General features: G+C 51.7%; 1 protein-coding gene across 1 annotated transcript in view; it reads right to left on the bottom strand.

Annotated features, from left to right (window-relative positions):
• TANGO6 (transport and golgi organization 6 homolog) overlaps positions 1–22,592 on the bottom strand; it is a 165,674-nt gene that overhangs the window by 106,663 nt on the left and 36,419 nt on the right. The window contains exons 12-14 of the mRNA XM_056135941.1: positions 17,034–17,165; positions 5,923–6,420; positions 4,396–4,453 (exon numbers count right to left, since the gene is read on the bottom strand). Of these exons, the coding sequence (XP_055991916.1) occupies positions 4,396–4,453; positions 5,923–6,420; positions 17,034–17,165 (688 nt within the window). The remainder of the gene's footprint in view (positions 1–4,395; positions 4,454–5,922; positions 6,421–17,033; positions 17,166–22,592) is intronic.

The following is a 22,592-nucleotide window of genomic DNA, read 5'->3' as shown; positions in this document are numbered from 1 at the left end:
TCTGCTATAGCCTCTAAACCAAGCCAGACAAACAAACTAACTGAGAGGGACTTAGAGGCCCCCAAACAGGTGGGGGCGTGAGAAATAACTTGGCTGCGGCAGACTGTTGCTTACTGATCACATTCATCATTGAACGTCCCCTTCAAACGAGAACCAGTGAAAACACCTCGACAGCTAGCCCGAGCTCTGGGAGTCCCAGGAGTGACCCCCTTCCCGCTTTGGAGCGGAGAAGTCCCCTGTGTGCGACATTGCGCACTGCCTGGCCTCTGATCTACCCCTTGCTGACGGTGATGGGGAGACCAGGACCTGTGGATTCGACCGCAGCTCACTGGGGCCACAGACACACTCCCTGGGGGTCCTTGTGCCCATTCTTGCTGTGGTACCCACAGCGGGGAGGTGGGGGGCTATAGCTGCCAGGCTCAAACGTAATTTTTTAACCAGACTGAGTGCTGCTCAGGGGATCATGCGCTGCTGGGGACCAAGCCAGGCCCCTGAGCTCTCTCTAAACCCTGTGCTACGTCTCCAGCCTACCCCACCTCGTTAGCTGTGGCACTTGGACGCCCCTGCCTGTTGCCCAGAGATGACCGGTTCTGCTGTGTGCTGGGGGTCCTAGAGGACAGAGCCACTGGGAAGGCACTCAGTCAGCACGTGTGGTGGCACCTGGGATCAAATCCATGTCTCACATTTGCAGGGCTTCCTTGGACCTACGCTATTCACTGAAACCTGCTCTTAAGATTCTTTTTCTTTGCTTGCGGGGACAGGGGAGGCTGGGCCACACCTGGGGGTTGCCTGAGGCTCTCTGGGCTCTGCGTCTGGAGGGTCACTCCCCACAGTGCTCTGGGGACAGGCAGTGCTGGGGATAGAACAGGGTCAGCACATGGAAGGCGAGCACCTTAAAATTCCTATTAAAGGGGCTGGAGCGAAAGCACAGCGGGTAGGGCGTTTGCCTTGCACGCGGCGAACCCGGGTTCGATTCCCAGAATCCCATATGGTCCCCTGAACACTGCCAGGAGGAATCCCTGAGTGCAGAGCCAGGAGTGACCCCTGTGCATTGCCGGGTGTGACCAAAAAGAAAAAAAAATTCCTTTTAAATTATGAGAATGCGCTACCTTGTATTATATACTGATGAGATAATCAGGGTTTTTTTTTAAATGAACATATCAGGAGTCTATTATATGCCTAATTATACTTTTTAAATGAACATTTTTTAAATGAACATATCAGGAGTCTATTATATGCCTAATTATACTTGTACACTTTGGGAATATCCAAGTTCCCCAAAGGGCCAACACTTCATGGTCCTAAGACTTATGAAGTCCAGACTGCGGTGCAAATGCAGCAATCTGGCATACAATGCTCTGCCTAAAGAAGTTAATACTGACTAAATTAACCACCACCTTCTGAGAGGAACCAAAAGGAGACGCAGACTGTTTTCCAAAAAATAAAAATGTAAAAGATCTAGGGCTGGGAGGTGGGCCAAAGGGCTGGAGCAGCTGCTGTGCATGCAGGAGCTCTGAGTTCAGTCCTCTGTGCTGCCCCCGCCCCCCGCCCCCCAGCACCACCTCCAGGTCAGTCCAAATAAAGCAAAACAACGTATTCCACTCACAGGAAAGGAAGTTCTCAGACTGCTCTGTTGGGAAGGCAGCACATTAGAAATTCCTCCACGAGGCATCTTTAGATAACTGGTTGGATTAATGAGTTGATTTAATTCCTCTCCCCTGTGCTTTCTGCCTAGTCTACAAAGCTGGTGAGAAATTGCAAGAGAAACCCAAAATATCAATTAATTAAGCAAAAAATACACTGTAATTTTCACATGGAGCCATTCTCTCAGTCTAGAACAACTCACTCTCTCTTTCTCGCTTTCTCTCTCTCTCTCTCTCTCTCTCTCTCTCTCTCTCTCTCTCTCTCTCCAACCCCCTCTCCCTCTTTCCCTCTGACACTGGCACAGCAGGTGGGAAAATTCACCCCTTTCCCTTCTTAATGGGAAATTCACCTAAGGCTTTGGCCCTTAAGTGCATGTTACAAACACCAAAAACATCAATTATTTCTAACTTGTCCATCTTGCGGATCTGAGAACAGAAATTGCATCTCTACCTCCCGTGCTCTTCGTCACCAAATTAGCTGCTAACTGATTAGCGCGCCAATTAAAACTACTAAAAACAAACACAAAACCAACAGTTGTGATTTTTAGGGCAGACCCCGGGGGCTAATGAGCTCAGCGTGAATCGGCGCGGGAGCTTGTTCAGAGCAGCCGGGAGAGCCTGTGCCCAGCAGAGCGTCTCCAAGGAGCGCCGGGCTGTGGGACAGCTTCCGGGGGCAAGAGTCCCACTTTGCTGTCGGAGGCAGTGGGGTGACGGTCCCGAGGGTCGGAGCTTGAGCAAGACCCCAGCTTTTTCCCAGCGGGTCTCACCTCCTCCCACTTCAAAGACCCTCCAAGATTCTTCTGCTCCTGTTGACATCCCTCTGGGCTGTCTTGTCTTGTCAAATCCCCCTCCAAGGATTTCTATTGTCTCCCTGGAGGAATTTTCCACTTGCATTTTGGCCGTGTCAGGACCATCACCATGGAACCATTCTGTGTACCAGCACAGAACCATTCTGTGTTCTCAGGTGCCAACCTGAGGTCTGTTGGCCGAGAGCCAGCACAAGGGGCGAGGCACATGCCGTGCTCGCAGCCGACCCCCATCTAATCCCCAGCACTGTCTGTGGGTCCCTGAGCATGGAGGCGAGGGTAAGCCCCGAGCAGTCAGACGTGGCCCCCGAAAAAAACAAAATGAGAAAATCTCAGGGAGGGCAGACAGCCAGTTGCAAGGGCAAGGCCTTGCATGCACAGAGTCCTGTTTGATCCCCAGCTCTGCTTGGCCCCATAAGCACCACCAGGAGTGACCCCTGAGCAGTGCCGGGTCTGCCCCCAACCCTCCAGATGTAAATCCAGGGCTCCGGCCTCGGAGTTTTCCCCAGCACCTCGGGGTGGACATGGCCTACTGGCCAAACCCAGAGCTCCAGGGGCCATTCTGTTTGCATACCAGGAACTCGTCGTCAACGTCTCTCCCCTGCCTCCAGGCCCTCTGGTCTGCCCTCTCATCCCACTGAAGGGACAGAATCTACTTCCCTCCCCCTGGACTTCAGGCGGCGTCACCTGCTCCGGCCAACGGAATGGAGCCGAGTGACAGGACGCAAGTTCCAAGCTGAGGCCTTTGGAGGCCGCTTGAGTTTATTTTTCTTGCTCCGCACAAATCTGCCACCCAGGGGACAGGCCTGGGAGGGCCACTGGCCCAAGGGTGAAGAGGAACACACACAGGCCCCAAGCCCGGCAGGCAGCAGTAGAGCGGATCAACTGAGCCCAGAGATGGGCTAAATCTAAACTGGTCTGGAGATAGTCGGAGAGCTCAAGGCAACGGTCAGGGTTCAGGGGTGAGTCTGTGCACTCTGGAGGGACTCTCGTGGGCAGACTCTGTTGATTCAAGCTATCGCCATTCAGGACCTGGCAACCCAGTGGAAGCAGTGGGGGACAGATGACTTGCCTCACCAGGACAAATGCTGCGTGCTACAAGGTATCAGTACACATTACCCCACTGTTCCCAACCCTACCACCACCCCCTTACCGCCCGTTCGCTGCATGCTACAAGGAGTCAGTACACATTATCCTGCTGTTTTCCGCCCCCCACCCCGTTTTTTTGGGGGGTTCAGGGCCTTCAACATGCAAATCTTGCACTTTCCTCCTAGCTCCCATCCCTCACCCAGAAACACTCCTGTGGACACCGTGGGCTTGTGGAATGAACACAGGTTTCTCATGGACTCCTCAACCCCCTGCCCCAGCCCTGACATCTGCCCTGGTCACAGTTTAGGAGCCGGGATTCTAACTAATTATCAAGGCCAGCATTTCCTCCCTTCGGCAATGCTCTTTTTTCCTGCTCTCTCACTGTGTCTCCTTAGATTTTTTTTTCTTGCTTTCCACCCTTGTGAAATTCTGGATAGTCTCGTAACCATTTCATGGAAACAGAATTCAGCACTTTAAAGCATACGGTTTGGAGCTTCCTACCCACAGAGCACCACGACCAACATGACGGTTCTAGGGTCTCATCACCTCTGAAAGAAACCCCGAACCTTTAGTGACCACCCCTCCAGCCCTCTCAACGCAAGAGTGGCTGCGTGAGCCATACTTTAGACAAAACCAAAGGGTGAGTAAAACTCAGCTGAGATTCCTTCATCATGATGCGATGCTGAAACTCTAGACAAGCTTTGGAAATGCCCGAAGGACACTGTGACCAAGACCTAACATGAGGCCCAGCTCAGAGGCACCAAGACGACACGGTGAGCAGCGGCCAAGGTGCATGGCTTGTCTTGGTGCAGACACGCCGCCCTCTCGGCCCACAGACTCCCCGTCCCAGGACTCACCCTGAATGGCAGACAGGTACACAAAGGCATCTTCATGCTCCAAGTTCTCCAAGAACACCTGGAACCAGAAAACACAGCGATGGTGTGAGTCAGAAAGAACAAGTGCAACGGACGCGACACAGAAGTCTCGAAAGAATCGATGAACTTCTGGTTGTTCGTCTTAGCGAGACGCTGGTCTGACTTTAGACCTCATGAAAAAAGGTTTGCAGGGGCCGGAGTGGTAGCACAGTGGGTAGGGTGTTTGCCTTGCACACGGCCGACCTGGGTTTGATCCCCAGCATCCCATATGGTCCCCTGAGCCACCCCAGGAGTAATTTCTGAATGCAGAGCCAGGAGTAACCCCTGAGCATCGTTGGGTGTGACCCAAAAAGAAAAAAAGGGGGGTTGCATGTTTGAAGTCTTACCTTTATAGGAGCTTTGAGAAGGACAATGATTAGGAGAGACACTTCATGGGGGGGCTACAGTGGTGTGTTCAAGAACGACCCCATGTCGTGATTATGCGGGAAATGATCGTGGAAACCAGCAGTCCCCAGGCTCTCCTGCACGTCCTGAGGCGCAACGCTCTGTTGTGTGACATGAGGGACTACAGGCTGGGCCTGGGGTCAGTGCCACAGTGGCAGTTTGCAACAACTTTAGTGGCTTTTTTTTTTTTTTTTTTTTTTGCTTTTTGGGTCACACCTGGCTTTGCACAGGGGTTACTCCTGGCTCATGCACTCAGGAATTACTCCTGGCGGTGCTCGGGGACCATATGGGATGCTGGGAATTGAACCCAGGTCGGCCGCATGCAAGGCAAATGCCCTACCCACTGTGCTATCGCTCCAGCCCTAGTGGCTTTTTCTTTTGGGCGCAGAGAGTGTGTTACAGTTGGAGCCCACTTACCAGTGCTCTCGGGTCACTCCTGGTAGTGCTCAGCAGGAGACCATATGTGGTGCCACGGACTGAATCCGGGTGAGTCGTGTGCAAGGCAAGTGCCCTACCCATTCCACTATCGCTTTGGTCCCTGTAAGAATCTTGTTTGTCTGTTTGGTTCCATTTTATTTATTATTTATTTTTGGCCTCTTTTTGGGTCACACCCAGCGATGCTCAAGGGTTTCTCCTCACTCTGCGCTCAGGAATTACTCCTGGTGGGATGAGGGGGGATCGAACCCAGGTCAACCCCATGCAAGGCTAACACCCTCCCCACTGTATTATCTCTTTCTGTTTGGTTTTCGTTTGGGGACCACACCCGGAAATGCTCAGGCTGATTCCTGGCTCTGTGCTCAAGAATCACTCCTAGCGGGGTTTAGGGGACCATATGGGATGCTGGGGATCAAACCCAGGTCAGCTGTGTACAAAGCAAACTCCCTACCTGCTGTGCTATTGCTCTGGCCCCTACCTGTCAAAATCTGGGGTTCTGTCCACGTCCTCCAAGTAGACGCGTACGGCTGAGCCTGGTCTCCTGAGAATACCCCCAAGTACTCTCGGAGAAGAGCCAGACACAGCCTGCAACCGTCCAGGGGCCCGAGAGTCTTCCTGAGAGCTACTCACCTCCAGAAGCTTGTCTTGCATCTTGAGGGCCTTCTCCTCCCTCTGCTCGATCCAGCGGGCCAGCGTCCGCAGGGCAGCAGCCCGGGTGGGGATCTGAGGGTCGTAAGCGGATAAAAGCAGCTCCTGGAGCTCCTCTGAGCCCGGGCTTCCACGGGCCTGGCTCGGCGCGTCCGGAGGAAGGGGCTCAGCACCCGCTTCCAGGCTGGCTGGGTGGCGCCTCTCGGGGCTCTGCCGCTGGCCGAGGTGGCTGGGAGACTCATCCCCAAGTCCTGGTGGGCCGGCCGGGGGCTCTTCTCCTGCTTCTCCTTTCAAGTCCTTTCGGTTCCGGGCGCCCCGGGCGGCTGCACTGACAGTCTCAGTGGAGAAGGCGCCGTGGGTGGCGATGGTGGCGCGGAGGTCAGCGGCCAGCTCCTGGATGGTGGGGTCGGGGTACGACGTGGAGACTGTCTCCAGCAGGGGCAGCAGCTGCTTCAGGACAGCAAAGTCGCTGGACTGCAGCTGGGAAATGGGTGGGAAACAGGTGGGAAACAGCAGAGCCTGCTGAAACGGCTGGAGCACAGCACAGCGGCAGGACAGCCCCCAGCCAAAACAAGACCTAAGATCCCATGTTGGTAAAAACTGGGAGTAACAGTAAGCATCACGGATGAGGGTTTTTTAATTTTTTTTTTTTTCGCTTTTGCTTCCAGCTTCACCCAGTGGCACTCAGGGAAACAGGTGAGTCAAATCCAGGGTTCCCAGCCCAAAGCATGAGCCCGGAAAAGCCCTGTGCTCAGCCAGGGTTAGTAAGTGAGCTACGATTATTCAGCTATAGGGCATAATAATGTAGGTACTATTTGGAACAAGGAAGGGTTTGGAGCGATAGCACAGTGGGTAGGGCGTTTGCCTTGCACACGGCCAACCCGGGTTCGATTCCTCTGTCCCTCTCGGAGAGCCCGGCAAGCTACTGACAGTATCCCACCTGCAGAACCTGGCAAGCTCCCCATGGCATATTCGATATGCCAAAAACGGTAACAACAAGTCTCACAATGGAGGCATTACTGGTGCCTGCTTGAGCAAATCGATGAACAACGGGAGGACAGTGCTACAGTGCTATTCCTCCTATAACAGGGCGCCTATCTTGGGGTGGGGGAGGGAGAAGGGTGGATCAAGAGATCGTTCAGGCACTGCAGCCTTTCCAGGAGAGGAAGCTATGGGCATGTAGGTAAGGGGATATGCTGCCCAACAACATGCAAGGCCAATTCTTCAAGGAATATATGTGGAATGGGAGAGAGATTTTTCTCTTTAATCATCTGACAAGGCTTATCTACCTTTGTTTACAATATGCTCGCTCTCTCTCTCTCTCTCTCTCTCTCTTTAATCTCTATTATATATAGCAATTTCTTTTTTTATTTTATTTTTATTCTTTTGCTTTTTGGGTCATACCCAGAGGTGCACAGGGGTTACTCCTAGCTCATGCCCTCAGGAATTACTCCTGGCGGTGCTCAGGGGACCATATGGGATGCTGGGATTCGAACCCGGGTTGACTGCATGCAAGGCAAACACCCTACCCGATGTGCTATAACTCCAGCCCTGCAATTTCTTTTTTTTTTAAAAAAAAAAAAAAAGACCAAAGTGGAGCTGGCTGATAGCTCAAAGGGCTCTGGATCCCGGTTCAGTCTGAGGCACCACATGGTCCCCCCAAACACTGCAGGGAATGACCCCAGCCCTCAAACCAGGAGTAGCCTCTGAGCATCACTGGGTATGACCTCCCCCTCCCCCCAAGAAAAAGACCAAAAAATAAAGTAGAGTAACTGAACAGAAAAGAAAATCCAGAAATAGACCCACTTAAGTATAGTTAACTGATCTTTGACAAAGGAACAAAAGTAAGTCAATAAAGTAAGTGTCCTTTCTATATCTTTTAAAAAACAGAGCTGAAACGACTGGACATCCGCATGCAGAAGATGAGAAAGAAAGGAGCTGAGACATGGTTCTTAAACAACCACAAAAATCAATACGAAACAGATCCTGAGAGCTAAGTGTAAAATGCAGAGTTGCCAAGGCGGGGCACGAGCTGAGAGGGCTGAGCACACGCTCCGCGTGTGGGAGACCCAGGTTAGATCCCTGACACCACACGGTCCCCTGAGCACTGGCCAAGAGCATCCCCTGAGCATATGGCTGAGGGTAGCCCTCGAGCACTGCCAGGTGTGCCCAAACCCCCTGCCCCTGCAACCCAATTGCAAAACTAGAAAATCCCGATAAGAGACCCTAGAAGACAGTCTGCATAGCCCTGGGTCTGATGAAGACTTCCTAGGCATGACACCAGAGAAGAGAGAGCGCCACAAGAGGAGTTAGTGGGAAGCTGGATTTCATTAAAATTTTAAAGTTCTGATCTACCAAGAGAAAGAGAAGACAAACCACAGACTGGGAGGGAATACTGGCAGAGAACTATCACATCAGAGACATTATCTAAGATACCTATAGACACTTCTTTAAAATGCAGCAATGAGAACATCAATGGTTTAATCCAAAAAGAAGTGTTGTGGAGGGGGGGAGCAGGGGGACCATACAAATAAACTGAAGAGCGATGAGGTATGGGGGCTGCAGAGAGACAGGTCGGAGGGGAAAGACGCTGGCCTTGAACATGGCCTCCCTTACAGCTAGGAGTGCCCTGAGCACAGAGCCAGGAGTGTGCCCTGAGCAAAACTGAGAGTAGCCCGAAAAAAGATGGGAAGGAGGTGAACAAACAGTCCAGGGGCTCAGGAAATGACTCACTGGCCAAAACCACCTCTCACAAGTGTAAGGCCATGCATGAGTGTGACCCGTGATGCCACCATACACACGGAGAATGATCCCAGGCCGGGCCGAGCCGGGCTGGTCAGGGGCGGGGCAGAGTGGGGTCTGCTGTCTGGGCCCCCTGAGCTACGGCAACATGCAGTGATCTCCTGCAGGATAAGAAGCGGGTGAGCACCACATCTAACTGTGTGAGCCCAGTGAGCAGGTGACCAGGAGCCCCGAGACTGAGTGTGGCCCCAGTGAGTGTGACGAGAACATCATAGTGACTCCCGGAAAACATAACAAGCCGAGTGTGCCCAGGCCACAACAAGAGCCCCAGAGAGCACTGAGTAAGTGGCACAAGCACCAGCTGGGTGAGGACTTCAACCCTTTTGTTAACACATAACTGAGTGCGGGAGCACCACAGCCAAGTGTGGGAGCATCAAGGTCAAGCATGGGAACACCACTGCAGAGGATGGAAGCACCACTGCCAAGAGTGGGAGCACCACAGCCAAGCATGGGAGTGACCAAGGCTCTTGCATTAACAGCAACCAAGGGGAGGGAAGGGCTGGTGAGGGATGGGGCAGACGGGTCCGAAGAACACTACGCAGCTGTCAAAAAGGGGCTAAGGGGGAAATCATATCATTTAAGAAGGATGGAACATGAAGAGGTTCTGCTAAGTGAGGCAGAAAGAGAAAGACAAATACCGGATGAGTCCGCTCACGTGGGCTATAGAGAAACAAGAAAGGAATAAACTAAATGAGACCCACACAGATCATTGCAGGACTACGGCGACCAAGGGGCAAGGGAGGGTGGCTGGGAAAGCAGGAGAGAGCTGCAGGCTGTACCGGAGGCTTATTGGGACTTTGATGGTGGGCGTGGTGTCGTAATGTATATCTGAAACAATGTGAACCGGGACTCCTGAAACACACGCTACCATGTCAACCAATATTACGCACAATCTAAAAAAAATCACACACTAGGGCTACGGCACAGAGTTAGAGCACTTGCTCTGCGGGTATGAGGTTTTGGGTTCAATCCACAGAAACACACACACACACACACACACACACACACACACACACACACACGAAAGAGTGGTTCAAAGACCTAAGCAGACATTTCATACCATACCAAGGGTGATGTCCAGATGTGATGCTGAGATGTTCAACATCCTATCTGACCAAGGAACTGCACATTAAGACAGTGAGATGCCAGACTGGAGAAAAACTATGGACGGAGGGGCACTTGCCTTGCACATGGCCAACCCCTGCACCCCACACCTCCTATGGTTCCCCTAGCCTGTCAGATCCCTGAAGACAGAGCTAGGCGTAAGCCTGAGCACTGCTTGATGTGGCCAATATATATATATATATATATAACAAAACACCGACTTAAAGTACAATGACATAGCCTTAGTACCTAGCAGAATGATGAACATCCAAAGTGCTGACAAGTGAATACAGAGGCAGAGGCAAAGCAACATGGACTCTCGTTCACTGTTCACGGGAAGTACAGTTCGGTGACTTCTTACAAAACCGAACCTTCGAACCACCCAATCAGGAATGGTGTTCCATGGTATTTAGCCAAGTAAGTCCAAAATGTACATTCACATTTACAAGCAGAGCACATAATGGCCAACACTTGGCAGTGACCCAGAAGTCCTTTGGGAGGTGAGTACAAATAAAATAAACTGAGGCACGTGAAATATAATTCAGTGCCCAAAAGAAATGTGTTATTGGGCCAGAGCAATAGCACAGCGGGTAGGGCGTTTGCCTTGTACACGGTCAACCTGGGTTCGATCCCCGGCATCCCATATGGTCCCCCAAGCACCACCAGGAGTAATTCCTGAGTACAGAACCAGGAATAACCCCTGAGCATCACCAGGTGTGACCCAAAAATTTTTTAAAAAAAAGATTAAAAAAAAAAAGAAATGTGTTATCCGGCCAAGCAAGACATGGTAGAATCTTAAATACATACATACAATGAAAGAACAAATCTGGAAAAGCTCTGCAGTGTGTGATTCCAATTATATAACATTCCGGCAAAGGCACACTCTGGGGATAATAAAAAGATCACTAGTGGGGTACTGGGAGGGGATAAGATGCTCACCTTGCAGGCGACCGGCCAAGACCCCAGATATAGCCCCTGACAATGTTCTGATATGGATACAGGTCATTATACGTTTATCAAAACTCAAGAACCTCCAGAAGCAAGAGTGAACGGCTGTAAACTATGGGGTTTGAGTGCTGACTTGTCAGAGCAGGTTTATCCATCTTAATGAATGCCCCAGTCTAGCGTGGGCTGTTGTCAGCGGCAGAGACTGTGTGTGGGGACAAGGGGCTTATGGGAAATCTCTGTACCTCCTGCTCGATCTTGCTGTGCACCCCAAACTGCTCTAAAAATACTCTCTTAAAAATACCTCTCTTTGCCGCCTGTTTTCAAACTTCTTCGTCATTGTGGGATTCATTTGATCCAACTTCTCTAATTGCCACGGGCAGAGAGGTAGATGGGGAACCATGGAGTTTGTAAGGCAAATGAAAGTTATGCAGATCTGAAACTTCAGAAGCCTACAGATTTCCTGTGCTGGGAAGAATCGGGAAGCTCTCAGACTGAAAGTGCCAACCCTTCATTCATAACTGCTCACAAAAAAAGTTTTGAGGTATAGAATAACATTTGTTGGGGCTGGAGCGATAGCACAGCGGGTAGGGCATTTGCCTTGCACGCAGCCAACATGGCCGATACAGGTTCGATTCCCAGCATCCCATATGGTCCCCCGAGCACCGCCAGGAGCGATTCCTGAGTGCATGAGCCAGGAGAAACCCCTGAGCATCGCCGGGTGTGACCCAAAAAGCAAAAAAAAAAAAAAAAAAAAAAATTTGCCTGACTTGCAGATGATGAAGACCCGAACCAGTCTAGAGTTCCATGCATTCCAAGGGTCACTGAGGGCCACTATCAACACGGAGAAGTGACCACAAAGCCATCGTCCTCCTCGGGTCACTGCCTCTCAGCACAGATGTCAGGTTCAGATCTCAGAATTCAGCTCTGAATCACTGGGCTGGCGCGACAGTGATGGCGACAGCCTGACCTGAGGCCAATCCTGGCTCAAACCCATGCACCATGGATGGTTCCCCTAGCACCACCAGGGGTCGCTCCTGAGCACAGAGCCAGGCAGGTCTATGAGCATTGCCACCCATGTAGCCATGGCATGTCATTAGTCACCCGCCATCCCCATTGCCACCGAAAAAAGCCCCAATAACTGAGTGAGAGACAGACTCCTTCAGCTGTAAGCTGCCTCTGTTGCCAAGTTTTTTTCCTTTCTTTTAGTTTTTTGGATCCATACCTGGCGGTGCTCAGTGCTTGCTCCTGGCTCCAAGCTCAGGGTTCACTCCTAATGGGCTCGGGGGACCATCTGTGGTATTGGGGATCAAACCCGGGTTGGCTGCATGTAAGGCAAGCGCTCTGCCCTCTGCCCTCTCGTTCTGGAGCTCTGCCCAAGTTTCTACAACACTCTGGGGGTGGAATGAGCAGAGCTGCAGCTGCCAACCCCTGAGTTCGTCAGGGGACCAGGAAAGGATGGGGTTGGTGGCAGGTTACTCTAAACTCTGCACTTTTCAAAGGTAAGAACTGAGGGCTATGGGGCTATGGAGCGAGCGCACCCCATAAGGGAAGAGAGGTGACAGGCAGAGGAAGGCGTGGGCACGTGGAAAAGCCCACGGGTGCCTTTAAAAAGCTTTCCTAAGTGGCAGGCACGGCCCCAATCCAGTGACGCTCACTGTTCTAAGAAATCTGAGCGTAGGGGCCAAAGAGGTAGCACAGCTGATAGGGCATCTGCCTTGCATGCAGCAGACACAAGTTCGATCCCCGGCACCAGTCACCAGGAGTGATCCCTGAGTGCAGAGCTGCAGGTAAACGCTGGGCACCATCGGGTGTGGCCACCAAACAAACAAATCAATGAATAAAAAGTAAAATTCAATTAAAAATTCTGTGTGCTTCTTCCAGCAATAAAAATTCTTAATTCTTTTCGTTTTGGTTTTTGAGTCACACTGACAATGCTCAGGGGTTTCTCTTGACTCTGCGCTCAGGGATCATTCCAGGCAGCACTCAGGAGACCGTGTGGGGTGTCAGGAATCAAACCAGGTTGGTTACGTACAAGGCAAGCACCCTACCTTCTGTATTAAGTCTCCAGACCCAAAATTCTTCATTCTTTCTTTCTTTCTTTCTTTCTTTCTTTCTTTCTTTCGTTCTTTTTTTGCTTTTTGGGTCACACCTGGCAATGCACAGGGGTTACTCCTGGCTCTGCACTCAGGAATTACTCCTGACGGTGCTCAGGGGACCATATGGAATGCTGGGAGTCGAACCCGGCTCAGCCGCATGCAAGGCAAACACCCTACCCATTGTGCTATTGCTCCAGCCCCAAAAATTCTTAATTCTTAAAAGCATTTTTTATTTTTAGTTTAGGGGCTACATCCCAGAGTGCGCAGGGGGTGCTCCATTGGTACCAGGGGGACCATGTGGTGCCAGGGCCAATCCCAGGGACCCCATGACCACAACAAATGCTTCCAGCCCCTTGAGGCACCCCCACACCCATACACACACACACACACACACACACACACACACACACCATTGTGCTCTCATTTCTACTGGTCATCTGTGCTCTTTTGATGTTCAGCTGATCAGTTTATGTCTGTGTCCTTAGAACATCGCTGACTTTATTTACAAGTGGTAATTTTAGTTGTTTTGTGAGCGCGCGCGCGCATGTGTTTGTGTGTGTGTGCGTGCACGCGCACACACGCTTCTGCTTTTGTGGCCCACACCCAGCAGTGCTCAGAGCATACTCCTCATTCTGTGCTCAGGGATCACTCCTGGCGTTGCTTAGGGGACTGTAGGGATGCTGGGAATCGAGCCTAGGACAAGCACGTGCTGTCTGGACAGCCCCTCTTTTCAGTTTTGTTCTGTGTCAGTGGGCATTTTATGATGTTACACAAAAAGATACAGATAAGTTATAGATGTACCTTTAAAAACAAAAATTAAAATTCATCAGACCGATGGCAGCACCCGGGGCTAAGCTCCATGAGTGAGGCGCGGGGGAGCTCCTTCTGAGGTGCTCCCGCTGGTGCTGGAGGTGTACCTGCTGAACCCAAGGTTTGGGCCCAGGCACCAGCACCGCCACCCACACCTTAAACTCCGGGTGGCTGACGTAGCCAGGATGGCCTGGGGGAGGGCAGGCAGGCGCTGCGGCCGGGCCGGGCGGGGCAGAGCCCCACATCCTTTCACTGATGCCCGGCCCTGAAGGCGAGAGAGCAAGTCTGGGGTTTCCTTTCCCTTCTCAACAGTTTGGGACCTGCGCTTCCTCCCAGTTAAATGTCCCCGGGGCCAAGGAGTTGGCGCCAAGGGCTAGAGCACGTGCTCTGTCTGACGGAGCCCCTGGTTCAATCCCCAGAACCACTTGGATCCATGAGCATGTCAGGAGTGACCCCCACGCACAGCTGGAAGTAGCACCGTAGCACTGTCCTCCTGTTGCTCATCGATTTGCTCGAGCGGGCACCAGTAACATCTCACAACAAATTGTGAGACTTGTTGCTACTGTTTTTGGCATACTGAACACATCACAGAGAGCTTGCCAGGTTCTGCCGTGTGGGCGGGATACCTCTCGGTAGCTTGCCGGGCTCTCCAAGAGAGACGGAAGAATCAAACCTGGGTCGGCCACCTGCAAGGCAAACATCTTACTCGCTGTGCCACTGCTCCAGCCCAACTGGAAGTGGGGGAAAAAAAATAAAACTCAAAGAATTAAAACCAAAAAAACAATTACTCTTCTCTGATATTATGTTCTAATTATGACTTTGATTATATAAATAGAAAAGGTGTGTGGAGGGGTACAGGCTCAAATGCTCTTAGATTCTATTAGGCAAGACAATGAGGCCTCATCAAGGTGGGGTGATGGTATAGCCGGAAACAATTTGGAATCGTGACTTTATTCCCGACACAAAGAGAGAAAGCCCAGTAACCTATAGACACCGTCTATAAATCCACGCATCAAACAAAAATGCCTTATTAAAGCATTTAACCTAGATCTATTAGATCTAGGTTAAAAGTAAAGGGGTGACGTGTTCCTGCCCATGGCATGGAGCGTGCAGAGGGGTCCAGGATATAAGGGGTGAGTCACGATGGCTCATCAAAGGGACGGGGCAGGGGGGTTACTCATCCGCACCAGCCAGGTGAGTCTTACAACATGATTAATGGCCACGACCGGTTCCCCCAATAATGAATGGGTTTCTAGAAAGGGAAATGGAAATTTTGGGGCCCTATTTTCCACTTCGGATGTGGTTTGAAATGATGCGTTCAATAAAAGGTGAGCCAAGCAAAAATACACACTCTCAACTTAGAGGAACAAAGACCTTCTCTTGTTGGTTATTTTTTTTTGGGGGGGGGGTGCGTAACTTAGTGTTGCTCTGTGCTCTGGGGGGGGGGGGGGGCCGGGGTGTCACACCATGGCAGTGTTCAGGGGATCACGTGGTACCCGAGGGCCAACCCAGGCCTCCCACATGCACACACGTCTGCCTGCTGGGCTAACTGACCACCAAGACCCTCTGAGTGAACGTTCCAGGAGGGCAACAAGAAACAATCAGGTCGCACAATAAGTCGCCAAACCGCCCCACCGTTCCAGGCTGATCAAACTCAGGGTTGAAAACCCCGAATGTGGGTTTCTCCAAATGAGGGCGGGGAGATTCCCCTCCCCGCTGGCCAGGCCCAGCAGCGACCACGCCCAGGCGCCTCACCAGAGAACACGGGCCCAGTGCAGCGGACACTTCCTCCACATTCCCCACGCGGTACAGCCCTGTCGGAGCACAGCAAATCTGATGGAAAGAAGCTCACCCGTCTCCCTGGGTGAGAACGCCACAGGGAGCTCTGCCGGCACCAACCAGCGCAGAAACTCCTCAGCCCGTGACTTCAGAACACCCATGGGGGATGTAACAAATCACAAACAGACCCTCCTTGTTCTCTTTTCTGATGTTTCATTGGCCACTTTGTTACAGTAACCAACAGGAAGTGAATGTGCTATGTGCCTGCAGCTGAGCTGTAATGGGCTTCCTTCTGAGACTCCTAGGTGGGCAGCATGTGTCCGGCAGGGGAAGGGCCTGCTTCAACGCAGAGGACATTCCTAAGTGGCTCAGCGTCCATCTGTTTACTGGACAGCACGTTCCCCACCAGCAGGGGTTGCACCTGCTATGAGACTGCCGTATTCCAGCCCCGTCCCTCAGCACCAGCAAGCACACGGGGACCAGCTTTTGAATGGATGAGTTAAAGATTACAGAGTAAACATGTGGGGCTGGAGCGATAGCACAGTGGGGAGGGCGTTTGCCTTGCACTCGGCCGACCCGGGTTCGATTCCCAGCATCCCATATGGTCCCCTGAGCACCGCTAGGGGTAATTCCTGAGTGCAGAGCCAGGAGTAACCCCTGAGCATCACTGGGTGTGACCCAAAAAAAACGCAAAGAAAAAAAGAAAATAAACATGTGAAGGGCATCGAAGACCAAGCTCTGACCTGTGGAACAACCTGGATTCAATGGATCCTGTGCTAAAATGGAGCGACAAGGAAGAGGAGCCCCGGCAGCCAGGGAGGGACAGGGCGTGAGGGTGAGCATGCAAACCAGCAGCGGGGCTCTCTGCCCCACGCTGGCCCTGGCATATGGTCACACATGTATATGTGGTCATATATCTTTATCACGGTCACGGTCCTCCCGTTGTTCATCGATTTGCTCGAGCGGGCCCAGTAACGTCTCCATCATGATACTTGTTGTTACTGTGTTTGGCATATCGAATACGTCACGGGGAGCTTGCCAGGCTCTGCCGTGCGGGCGAGATACTCTCGGTAGCTTGCCGAGCTCTCCGAGAGGGGCGGAGGAATCGAACTCGGGTCAACCATGTTGGCCGCTTGTAAGGCAAACGTCCTACCGCTGTGCTATCGCTCCAGCCCATATATATTTATGCATGGTCATATATGCAGGTGACCCAGTTTTCTTGTGCTCTGCTGTGGAGAGAATTCTCCTCACTCCCTGGCTTCAGACTACTGCCCTCTGATGCCCAGTGTACATTCTCCAATGTCCGATATCCATTCTTTCGTTTTTGTTTTGGGGTCACCCCTGGTGGTGCACAGGGCTTACTCCTGGCCCTGTGCTCGGGGATCCCTTCTGGGGGGGCTTGCAGCCCCCCAGGGAGAGTGCTGGGGACTGAAGCCAGGGGGAGACGGCATGTAAGGCCAGCACCCCCTCTGCTGTACAGTCTCGGTGGCCCCGTTCCTACTCCCTGGGGCATGCAGGGAAGCAACGGTTCCATGTGCTCACGCTTCCACTCACCTGGACGGCTCCCCCCAGCACGACAGCCACCAGCCCCATGGCCATGCTCAGGGTCTGCGACTCCACCACGCTCTCCCGGTGGGCCACGCTGGCGCAGGCTCGCTGTAGCGTGGCTGCTACAAAGTCCACAACCTGCCGTGGGAAGGGAATTTAGCATCAATGAGGAGTAAGGAAGTTTGTTTTTTTTTTTAAGGCCACACCCAGCAATGCTCAGGTTACTCCTGACTCTGCACTTGGGAATCACTCCTGGTGGGCCTCAGGGGACCATGTCAGGTGTCAGGGATCCAACACGGGTCAGCCACGTGCAAGGCAGCTACCCTGTCCACTGTCCTGGAAGGAAGTCTTAAACCTCGCCCTCCGTCTCAGATGGACCTTCTTATCTACGCAACAGAACCTTCCAGAAGAGCTGCTATTGCGTGGCAGTTTCCAGGGTGTCAGATACACCGCTCTGTCGGGTGTCCCCCCAACTCTGGGTTGGTCTGCTGACCCCCGTTGGCAGGCGGAGACTGGGGATAAAGAGGTCATCTGCCTGGAAGTCAAAGGTGAATAAGGGAGAGGGCTGGAGTGATAGCACACTGGGTAAGGTGGTTGCCTTGCACACGGCCGACCCCGGTTCGATTCCCCGCATCCTATATGGTTCCCTGAGCACCGCCAGGAGTGGTTTCTGAGTGCATGAGCCAGGAGTAATCCCTGTGCAATGCCAGGTGTGACCCAAAAAGCAAAAAAAAAAAAAAAAAAAGATCAATAAGGGAGAAAAGCCCCTTTCTACTTTTGCAAGGGTCTTCATAAGTGAATTCAACTTCCTCTAACTTTTCATGAATTATGCCAGAAAATGAAAATGAAAAATTGGGCCGGAGAGATAACACAGGTGTTAAGGCACTGGCCTGCCCGCAGATGACCCCAGTTTAATCCCTGAGCACTCCCCGGAGTCACCCCAGAGCACAGAGCACAGAGTAAAGAGAGCTGAGAACGGCTGGGTCTGAAGCCCCCCTCACCCTCCACTTGATAGACTAATTCCATCAAGGAAAGAGGCCATCTGGTTCCTCCAGGAGCTCGTGACCTCAGCCAATCCGTACCCATGCTCCAGAGTCATTTTATTCAGTATCCAATACTTTAAAAGGATTAAGACTATTCACATCTAAGATTTTAGATGTCAGACTGACAACCGGCTAACAACCAACTAAGCCTTCAGAAGAATTTCGTCAGCCTCATCTTAACTGCCTTTGGATTACTCAGCAGAAGTGGAAACATCTTGGAATGAAAAGAAGCACCCGCACGTCCAGGTGTGCACACACGCACACACACGTGTCCGTGCAGATTTAGGAGTAAAGGCCAGAAGGGTAAAATCATTTGGAAAGTGGGAGGGCCGAGCCAGGTCCTCCCCGGGCGGTGAGCCGCGCGCGCGCGAATCTGCACGTTTGACTCGGGGCGAAGGGCACAGGCTGCTCAACGCTTCAGCGCAAGCTCTACCTCAGGGAAAGAGCTTGTTGGCACTTGTCTTTGGGAGCAAGGCAGGAAACTCGAAAGGTTATTAAAAGTTTCACTTACTGAAATGCCAAAGCTGGCTCCAGGGGTTTCTATCACCCTCTGTGAAAGTTAAGACTGTAGAACTAGCCAGAGCGTTTGCCTTACACGCACCCGGACCCGGGTTCAATCCCCGGTATCCCATAAGGTCACCAGAGCACTGCCAGGAGTAATTCCTGAGTGCAGAACCAGGAGTAACCCCTGAGCACCGCCAGGTGTGCCCCCCACCAAAAATAACACCTTAACACCTGTGTTAAAAACAAACAAACAAACAAAAAAACAAAAAAACACCTGTGTTATCTCTCCAGCCCGATTTTTTATTTTCATTTTCTGGCATTTTCTGACTTCACTGGAGCAACAGCAGTTCAGGGCACTGGGTCCTCCCAGAGGCGCCACCAAAGGGCTTTCTGAAGTGCTGCTCCAGCAGGAAGTTTTCACTTCAGTGCAAGCATTGTTAGGTTACTGGAATGGATGTAGTCTTCCGTCTCTAAGTTCCTCTCCACTACAGTTTTTTTTCGTTAATGCTGCAAAACAAGTAATCTGTGCCTCTTTTTGTTAAGAGTCGTCCTTTTCTTTCCAGTGGGGAGGCCAGTTGGCCCACCCCACGGATGTTTTGATGCTTGGGATTCTGGTTCCAGGATGCCCAGAGGCGGCAACGCTGGGGACCCCCAGGGTCACACCTGGTGGTGCTTGCAGGCCCTGTCATGTTGGGGAATCAATCTCGGGTCTGACCACTGACCTACCTCCCTATCCCTAAGGAAAGACTGTTCTGTGCTGGTATATAAAAACAAGATGGGGGAAGGGCTGGGGGCTGGAGAGATGAAACAGCGGGCAGGGCTATTGAGCACGTAGCTGACCCAGGTTCGATCCCTGGCACCCCATAGGGATGTTTCTGCTCCCACCTGATCCCTGCCAGGCCGACTAGGCGTGATCCCTGAGCACAGAGCAAGGAGTAAGTCCTGAGCACTGCCAAGTGCGGTTCCCCCCACCAAAAAATAAACAAATAAAACAGATGACACTGGTGGCTGGTAGTGTGGGGTGTCAGCCAGCGTTCTTGTCATCCATGAAGTCCCCTCTCTCCCACACTGCTTCTAGCTCGTGCCCGTGGAGACTGCCCGCGTGCTTGTATCTGGTTTTCCATTTTCGGAACTTCCTAGGCCAGGAGCGACTTTCCTGTCTCCAAACGAGTGTTTCCCTCTCTCCTCTCACTCTGTGCTCGGTCCCACAGCGGCAACACTGCAACCGGGGTCCGCCGTGCCCAAGGCAAGAGCCCGAACCCTGCACCCTCTCTCCAGCCCCCAAACGCTCTCTCTCCTCTTCTGCAAGGATGCCCCCCTGGTCGGTCCACCATCACTCAAGAGTATTTCCCACCCTCACAGTTTGGCACAACCAGGCTGTCTGCATGCTTTTTAGAGCAGGTCCGTGCTACTTATGTTTAAAGAAAAACATTTTCCCCATTTTTTTTTAAAGAAAAAGGCCACCACAAGGATCCACCTGGGCTCTGCCAATGACAATGATGAGACGACAGAAGAGCAGACGGTGGCAGGAGTCTCTGGGCCGACCACGAAAGGCTCATGCCCACCCCAGCCCTGAGGACCCCACAGCCCAGGCCTGTTCTCTCATCAGGGACACTCATCCTCGGGACCTCGGTTCCCTGCTCCCAACTCACTTTCTCGGTTAGGTTTTCCATGACCATACTCCCTGAACACCCCCTTTCCTTGTTTTTTTTGGGGGGGCAGGGTGGTGATGATACTCGGGGTGTACAGGGGTTGCTCTCAGCAGTGTCCTGAGACCATGCGGTACTGAGGCCCGAACCTGAGGTTCCCACATGCAACACGGGCCAGTGAGCCATCACCCTGGCCCTGATTTTCCTTTGTTCTTTGAGAGAGAGAGAGAGAGAGAGAGAGAGAGCGCTAAATGGGCTGAGCACATGCTTTGCTGCAGGGAGTCAGGGTTCAACTCCTGGATCTCTGAACACCAGCAGTGACCCCCAGGAGTAGCCCTCAAGTATTGTCAGATGTGGTCCACAAACAAGAAATTCTTGCCAACTCCTGAAACTAATATCTGGTAATTAGAGACGTTCCATTCAATGGCGTGCGTGGATCAGGGTGCATGACATTTGGTTGGGAAGTGGCTTCCGTCATTTTTCGGCTATAGCAGAATTGAATTTGGGCACGCATTTGGGCGGTATTACCCAAGGTGGTCAGTGCAGAATCCCCCACATCCCCGATGCCCACCAACTGCTTGCGCCTGGCACTGCTGAATTTGCTCCCAGGTTTCCGTGGTGGGATTCTGCCTCAGGGCTGGGTTGTTTTCAGTAAGAAGGCTGCCCAGGTGCGGGGGTGGGGGGGGCAGGGCTATTTAGGGGCACCCATGCTGATATCTGCGTCAACCCTGAACTCCACCCAAACTGAGATGACAGACAGAAGGACACAGGGGTAACCGAGTGATTAGGAAAGCGTAATAAAACTTGGTAGGTAGCAGATACACAGGTTTTCACTATAAAAATTTTTTTTCAAACTCTAAAGTTTTAATAATCAGGACCGGAGAGTTAGTAAACGAATAAGGTGCTTCCCTGCCAAGGTTTGTGCTCCGGCGAACATTCCAGTATGTTCCCCGAACCCTTCCAGCAGTGATTCCTCAGTATGGGGCCAGGCACAAGCCCCAAGCTAACCGAGTATGGCTCAAAAACAAACAAACAATAATAATAATAATAATAATAATAATATATTTTTTAAAATAAAGCTTTTGTTGTTGTTTTTTGGTTTTTCTTTTTATCTTTTTGGGTCACACTCGGCAATGCTCAGGGGTTACTCCTGGAGGTGCTTGGTGGACCATATGGGATGCTGGGAATAGAACCCAGGTCGGCCACATGCAAGGCAAATGCCCTACCCACTGTACTATCGCTCCAGCCCTAAAATAAAGCTTTAACAATCAAAAGGGAGAGGAAAAAGAATTCCTTGGTCTTGTTCCTTGACCTAAATATTCATTATACTGTATCCCTTATGGTTTACAGAAATTGGTGATTTATTATTTCATTAGGGAATTGCAAAACGTTGCATTTTACATTTTTTAGCTGTGATCACTGAATAAGGTAACTTTTCCCTTCACTATCTGGATGCAGAGAAATACAGTTCCTACCATAAAAAGGCAAGACAAATGCTTTCTCCTTTCCCTTCATTTATCAGTCTACAAAATGAGTCGATAACCTACTACCTCCAAGGAGGTCCCCAAAGGAAAAAGTGAATTGGATTTTTATAACTTTGATGTATTCCAATCCACTGCAGGCATTAATCTTCATAGAGCTCAAATTGTCCTATCTATGGCTGGAGGAAGACCCTTCAAGTTGGCCCCCCAAATTGCACCTGACAAGACCCCATTAATCCGATAACCCTCAGAACATCTTGGGCCTGTATATAAGAAGACAGCTTCCTCCTGCAGTCTCCAGACGCCGGCGCTGGAGCAACAGCCGGCGGGTAGGGGGCTCGCCTTGCATGTGGTTGACTCACATTCCATCTCCAGCACTCAGACGGTGCCCTGAGCCCCGCCAGGAGTGCTCCCTGAGTGCAGAGCCGGGAGTGCGTCCTATGCACAGTCAGGCAGGGCCCCACAGCAAAAACAAACGATGAAACCAAGATATGTCGAGGTTTCTGCTCAGGAGACCGAGAGTGAGACTCAGCGCCAGATGGACGTGTTCTTGTCACAGGAAATGGTATTTAGAAACTCGAGTCTGGTGCCGGAGAGACAGTACAGTGGGTAGGGCATTGGTCTTGCATGCAACCAACCTGGGCTTGAACCCTGCACCCCAGGGGGTCTCCCAAGTCCATCCAGAAGTAATCCCTGAGCTCAGAGTCAGGTATAGGACACAGGAGTGTGGGCAAAAAAAAGGACTGGGGGCGGGGGAGGACCTCTAACCTGTTACCAGGGATGCCCACTGCTACTAGGCTGTCCTGCTTCTTGGCACTAACAGGGAACTGAGCTGGGAAAATCTGTTTTTAATTGGAGCTACACAGTGTGGGGGAGGGGTGCAGAGGG

Source organism: Sorex fumeus, unplaced genomic scaffold, assembly GCF_029834395.1.
Source record: "Sorex fumeus unplaced genomic scaffold, SorFum_2.1 ptg000122l, whole genome shotgun sequence".
NCBI classification, from domain to species: Eukaryota; Metazoa; Chordata; class Mammalia; order Eulipotyphla; family Soricidae; genus Sorex; species Sorex fumeus.
The sequence above is the reverse complement of the archived record's forward strand: the minus strand, read 5'-3'. Positions and strand labels throughout refer to the sequence as shown.